The following is a 6927-nucleotide window of genomic DNA, read 5'->3' on the forward strand; positions in this document are numbered from 1 at the left end:
GAATATGACTTACCTCAATGACAATGATATAATTATTGTTGCCATCTGATTTTGCATTACGGGGGGGGGGGGCTTTACCCGGGCTGACTGATGCAGAGACAGCATTCGTGCCTTATGTAGGAGGCGGCCGTATTGGTGTACAGGTTTGGTTAGGCTGCGCAGTAATAACACGACCACCACAGTCCCAATTAGAGCTAACATGTATCTGTTGTCTACAGTCCAATAGTGTAAATGCAAGGAGACAATTTGCTTTGATTAGGCCACGGATCCCAGATCCTATAAAGTCTGTGGTCAGGCCAATGCTTTATATAACTTCTATCTACCAATCAGTGCATGCTAATGATCAGGCTACCCAATAATAAAGAGGATAAGAAGGCCTAATTCAAACAACCATTCGCTCTTGTAGCAATATTAGTAGACTGGGTTCCATTCCTTAATTTCTGAACAATCGATTTTGGCACCAATGGCGTTCCATATTACATATTTGCTTGGCGTTTCATAGTATACTTTTCTTGGATTAAAAAATTCGCATCAAAAATGTTTCTCGACATAAATTGACGCTGGTGGCGCTTTCCGAAATGTGCTAATACTACGAAAAATAAAAAAAATTAGAGACTTGTTGCAAGTCTAAGTATTATCCTTGACGCAGGGTTCTCGGAATGCCGCCCTCAGCGGCGTGTGCAAAGCACAACTCAAAGTCTGGGAGTGGAACGGTTTTGTAGTCAGATTTGCGAGAAAAACTTAAGCTACCGGTATTTCTCGACTGAGACGTCAGTGGGAGCTATAATAATTGTATGGCAAGCAGTAGGTGCCACCCTCAAATTCGTTTTATTGAATTTATGCCCACAAACCACCTTGTAGTGATAAATATTTATTTTTGCTGGCATCACGCTCAACAAAAATATTATAGTTAACATGCATACATCATAAGAATACGTCACCTTTTCCTGGTAAGACAAACTTTCCTGGCGTGCTTTTTTTATAGACAAACTACCACTACTTTGCACATGGATGTCTTACTTAGCTAGGGCTACTGGCCAAGAGTCGCATTGTTAGCATAGTATAATACAGGGGCGGATCCAGAGATGTCCAAAAAGGGGGGGGGGCGAAATGTGGGCCGATCAAAACAACAATGTCCTAGGGGTCCGGGGATATGCACCCGCGAAATTTTTGTGTTCTACAGTAGACTCCCGAAAATAACATTTGAGGCGTTCTGGGCTATCATTTTTTTCATTTTCTTCCTTTCTTTTTTCTTTTTTTTACCTCCCAAAAGGGTGGGGGCGGGACTGGGCCGCCCCACCCCCCTAAATCCGCCCCTGTAATAATTAAGGTATGTCTGCAACTGTATTATTCTTATTAAATTTTGTTTTATATTAATTTATTTCTTTCGAAAATGTACTTTTTATCACATATAATTGCACTCTTAGGCCTAGTCTTACTAAAAAGTAGCCTCACCGTCTCCCGCTACACAGTGCATTGGTAGGTTAGGCAACAGAACGTGATGTGCCATTATTCCCAGGTTTTCATGTAACATTTGAATATTGTTGGCAAACCAACTTATACTTACCGTTCCCCCACGCTACAATACAGACGTATGCATCTTCCTTTTTCAGGTGTTCATATAACATTTGCATATTGTTAGGTAACCAGCTGCGTGTATTCCTTTGTGAAAATGAGTACCGCGGCGTACACATTTTCACAAAGCATTTGCATCTCCTCTAGGCTCATGAGCACCGTACTTGGAAACATTCATTCTCCATATTTTCGCTAATGAATTACCGTAATTAGGTTTACACTTATGCATGGAGTAATCGGAGCACTTAAAATTTACAACGATTATTTCACTACTCGACAAACCCCGAACATTATTCATGCATCAGGCCTACATAAATAATTTCATGTTGCTGTACTCCAACATCGCTGGCGCATGGTAATAACCAACTGACTGCACACCATTTCCAGTCACACATTACTCCATAACGCCGCACCCTATACATCCGTCACCTCTGGTTATCATCATTATAAAACAAATGAGTAAATTTCCTATTCAATTTTTAGACGTCCGGAGAATGCATAAGCTTTATTGTTTCTGTAAATGTGAGTATTGTCCATGGGTATATGTAGTAGGGCAGACTGAGAGACAACGTTGGAGGACAGATAGTTGAATATGGTAAAAGTTTGACTACAGTTTTAGATTTACTGGAATCGGTAAGTGATGTTTTCACATTGTTGGTTATTCTTTGGTAGATTAGGTAAATTCTCATTCTTGCTAAGGCTTTTTTGTAGATGATGATGTTGATATTATTGTTTATATTTTAATTGAATATTGGTTAAATGAAGCACAGGACTTTGATGTCTGGATACCTAGGAATTATTTATTAAGAGTTGAAAAGGCATGCAGTAACTGTACATTCATTCTAAACCATTTAACGTAATTTTTCTCAATTTCCCTATAAATTCAGAAACCTGAAGGCGACAATTAATACTAGTCGATAGTTATGAGGATTCTTATAGATACCAAAAACCATGATTTTGCTAGATCTCTAATAATTTACACTTCACACGTATACAGAGATATTAGTGCAGTATTTTTTGTTTTTTACGGCCTACGAATACAGTGCTCTATATTAAGGAGCGTTACTAGGACTAAGGGGCAGTCATATTATAATATTATGTACTACCCTGATTCTTTGGTAGATTAGGTAAACTCTCATTCTTGCTAGTTTTTTTCTTGTAGACGATGATGTTGATAATATTGTTTATATTTTAATTGAATATTGGTTAAATGAAGCACAGGACTTTGATGTCTGGATACCTAGGAATTATTTATTAAGAGTTGAAAAGGCATGCAGTAACTGTACATTCATTCTAAACCATTTAACGTAATTTTTCTCAATTTCCCTATAAATTCAGAAACCTGAAGGCGACAATTAATACTAGTCGATAGTTATAAGGATTCTTATAGATACCAAAAACCATGATTTTGCTAGATCTCTAATAATTTACACTTCACACGTATACAGAGATATTAGTGCAGTGTTTTTTGTTTTTTACGGCCTACGAATACATTGCTCTATATTAAGGAGCGTTACTAGGACTAAGGGGCAGTCATATTATAATATTATGTACTACCCTGACTTAGCTAATGTTTTTTTTTTCTCTACTTATTTGCATAGCTGAAAAGAACCAAAACAATCGATCAAAGCATTCATTGACATTATCACGAATACTAACGAACAATCTACCCTTAAATGATTGGCTAGGTTCAGAGCACTATGTGGAACATGCTCCATCGGTAATCGTCACATCATCTAAACTAATGTCACCTGTAAAACCAACTCCTCTAATTCCTTCAAACATTACCCGATAGATACCGGATGTTGAAACTGAGACTTGCCCAAGTATCCAAAAGTTTCCTTGGTTGTTTGTTCTGGTCCACACTGGTGACCCAACAGCACCTGTAGAATCGACTATGTACACATTTAAAGTGTTCACTGTGGCACCGTACATGTGGAAGAACCACTCGATGCATAGGCCGTTCGTGGCAGGATATGACGGTGTCCAAAGACGAGCGATGTCATCCCTAGTCTGACCTGTAGCTTCAATGTACATGTAGTAGCCTCCTGCAAGCAAGCAAAATTATAAATGCGTAGTTGTTGTGATTTATGTAATTTAATGTACAATCATGTCAAACACACTGAAAATGAAAATTAAAACATTGTGTAGTTGATTCGTGTGGTATATCTGTTTGGTTGTGCTTTGTACGTGTATTTATTCTCTACATTGTTACATTGTAATTTCTGCTTTATTTTTGTAACCTTTCACAATTTTATATATTGAACATAAGTGGTATCACTTCTGTTACCTTGACAAGTTCCCAGTGTGTGGTCAAATGAAGGGCCCGTATCAAATGAAGGTGTTGATGCAGATCTTCTGCTCCAATCAAAATCGTCGTTAGTGTCTTGTACCAAGTTACAACTACTCGGATATTCGAAATCACATTGGGAAAATGCTGGAATACACAAGAAAAAAAATAACTGAATATAGTTGCATTGGTTTAAAATAAATAACACAGCACAGCGTTAAATTTATTCAATGTTCAAACCATATCGAGGAACTGGATTTCATTTTAACACAAACATTTACTCAATAAGTCTCCGAAGAGATATAGTTATTGACTGGCTGTCAGCACAGTTTGCAATGGGAACCTGTTCTTTAGTGCAGATGAAGTAATATCTGCCCCTGCCTTACCCCTTTACTATGCATTCTTATGAAATAATATGAAAATACAGTAGATAAAAAGATATGAAACATATGAAATGATATGAAATAAAATGAAATAATATGAAATTTCATTAATTTTTTTTTTTATTTTTTTTTTCTTCAAACACTACGCTAAAAGATCGAAGCTTAAATGAGACATTGCTCTCCATGTGTGACTTGAAGACTTGGCATGTATCAAAGGGGTTTTTATAACAGATTAAAAAACAAACAACCAAACAAACAAAAAATAGAAAAACAACCTCAATGCCTACTATAACTCACAACATGGCCCAATTAAATCAACAGTTTTAACAACTTTCTATTTGGTTAGCTGTCTGTCCCATAATTCATCAATTTGTGAGGCTAGCTCTCTGTCTCATAATTCATTAATTTGTGACAGCGAGGGTCATGACCTCCAATCACATCTAAACATACAATACCCTAAAATAATTCAACACAAACATGACTTAAAATTAAGCATGGACACAGTAGATGCACCACATTTATGAATTGTCTTGTAAAAAAATGCGGTAGGCCTAACGTGATACATTTCGTTGACTTTCCGTGTATTTTGTCTGCCATTAGGCCAATTGATCATGAATAATTGTTCTATTTTATAAAAACTGTTTGCGATATTTAACATACAAGCTAGAGGTTAAGCTAGCATAGCAAGCGTACCCTCTAGTAGTAGTAATAATACTACTAATACTACCACTACTACTACTACTACTACTACTACTACTACTACTACTACTACTACTACTGACGATGATGATGATGATAATAATAATAATGTAATACAAGACCTTACTATATTATTTCATATTCTTTAGCTTCATTTATTAATTACAAGTTGGAAAATGCAAATTGAGAAATGCGAGTGAGACATTCTAGATGGAGTTGGAAAATGCTATATTTGGTAATTGGAAAAAACTAAAGTTACGAGTAGATGCTAGATCGGGAATACCAGTTGCGAGCTGGAAAAAAGTGATGTTAAGAAATGCGAATTAGAAAATGCGAATCCTAAGCATGTAGCCTTTCACTTTTCAGGCCAATAAAGATCCATTTGGTGAATAATAATGAGATGTACCTTTAGGTTTGCGTTGTGTTACACATGCGCCATTAGTGATCTTGACGTCATCTAAAGCGATGTCACCTGTGTAACCACTTCCTCTAATTCCTTCAAACAATATCTGGTATATACCGAATTCTGCAACTGAGACTTGTCCTAGCAACCAAGTGTCTCCTTGGTTATTAGTCTTATTCCACACCGGTGTGCCAACCGTGCCTGTAGAATCGACTACGTACACATTTAATGTGTTCACCGTGTTCCCGTACATGTGGTAGAACCACTCAATGCATAGACCTTTCGATGCGGGATACGACGGTGTCCAAAGACGAGCGATGTCATTGCTACTCCTGCCTGTAGCTTCAATGTACAAGTAGTAACCTCCTGTAAGTAGGCAAAGCATAATGCTTGAGATTCATTTCATTGAATTATGTCTCCTTAAGATTCATAATGAAAATAAAACTTACAACATCTGATAACTGATTGGGGACATCTGTATATTTGCAGATGATATTATTTAAATATTTCGTGCTTTGCTTTATTTTCATTCCTGATTTCACAATTTAAAATTAATAACTATAAAAACATATTGTCGATCTTTGTTACCTTGTGAAGTTCCCAGTGTGTGGTCAAATGATGGACCAGTATTAGTTGAACTTGTTGATGCAGATCCTCTTGTCCAATCAAAATCGTCCATAGTGTCTTGAACGAAGTTACAAATATTCGGATCTTCGAAATCACACTGCGAACTATCTGAAGTTTTACAATTATATAAATAAGCTTTAGGTTAAAATAAAGAGCAATTGCCATAATGTCTATTTTATCGAGGATTATTGATATGTGATAATTCAGATGGATAGTATGCTTCAAAGTTAGACTAAGCGTCGGTAGAAAAAGATATTTGTTTTTGCAGAGAGTACGGTATACGCCTAAATAGAGTCAGCTATGGCGGCAAAAGAAGCAGCGACATTGCTAATGGAACGACAGCATACTAATGGTCACATTATTTCAAGAAATTATCTTTTAGGCTTACCTGGTAATGAACATGCTCTATTTGTGATCGTGATGTCATCTAAGCCGATGTCACTTGTGTAACTACTTCCTATAATTCCTTCAAACATTATTTGATAGATGCCGAATACTGCAACTGAGACTTTTCCAAATATCCAATTGTTTCCTTGGTTGTTTGTTTTAGTCCACACGGGTGAACCAACAATACCTGTTGAATCGACTGCGTACACATTCAATGTGTTCACTGCTTCCCCGTACATGTGGTAGAACCACTCGATGCATAGGCCGTTTGTTGCAGCATATGACGGTGTCCAAATACGGGCAATGTCATTATTACGCCGCCTTGAAGCTTCAATGTAAATGTAGTGTCCTGTAAGAAAGTGAAAGCATAAGTATGCAATTCTTTTTACAAATAATTACCTCAGCCAAAAGAGGTTACATATACTGTCTGTTAGCAAGATTATATATTTATTTATTTGTTTGTTTGTTTGTTTGTTTGTTTTTTTGTTTGTTTGTTTTTTTTAAATGTATTTATTTATTTATTTATTTATTTATTTTTATTTATTTATTTATTTATTTATTTA

The 6927-nt window shown here is 36.4% G+C and overlaps 1 protein-coding gene across 1 annotated transcript; it reads right to left on the bottom strand.

Moving 5' to 3' along the window:
* Window positions 1–2355: 2355 nt before the first annotated feature.
* LOC117120555 (MAM and LDL-receptor class A domain-containing protein 1-like) lies at window positions 2356–6762 on the bottom strand. The gene is made up of 5 exons (XM_033265584.1): window positions 6366–6762; window positions 5939–6085; window positions 5354–5716; window positions 3866–4012; window positions 2356–3623 (listed from the first exon to the last, which is right to left on the bottom strand). Exons 1-5 carry the CDS (start codon window positions 6601–6603, stop codon window positions 3274–3276), a joined length of 1245 nt encoding a protein of 414 aa, XP_033121475.1. The 5' UTR covers window positions 6604–6762; the 3' UTR covers window positions 2356–3273.
* Between the last annotated feature and the right edge of the window lie 165 nt (window positions 6763–6927).

This window comes from Anneissia japonica, unplaced genomic scaffold, assembly GCF_011630105.1.
Source record: "Anneissia japonica isolate Jap-2015-1 unplaced genomic scaffold, ASM1163010v1 scaffold284696_len117094_cov170, whole genome shotgun sequence".
NCBI lineage: Eukaryota > Metazoa > Echinodermata > Crinoidea > Comatulida > Comatulidae > Anneissia > Anneissia japonica.

Coding starts and splice junctions, on each gene's coding strand:
- LOC117120555 (XM_033265584.1), bottom strand. CDS start 6,603: ATGTACGGGGAAGCAGTGAACACATTGAATGTGTACGCAGTCGATTCA. Junction 4,013..5,353: donor AACACAACGCAAACCTAAAG/GTACATCTCATT, acceptor TGTGTATTCCAG/CATTTTCCCAATGTGATTTC. Junction 3,624..3,865: donor CACACTGGGAACTTGTCAAG/GTAACAGAAGTG, acceptor GCTTGCTTGCAG/GAGGCTACTACATGTACATT.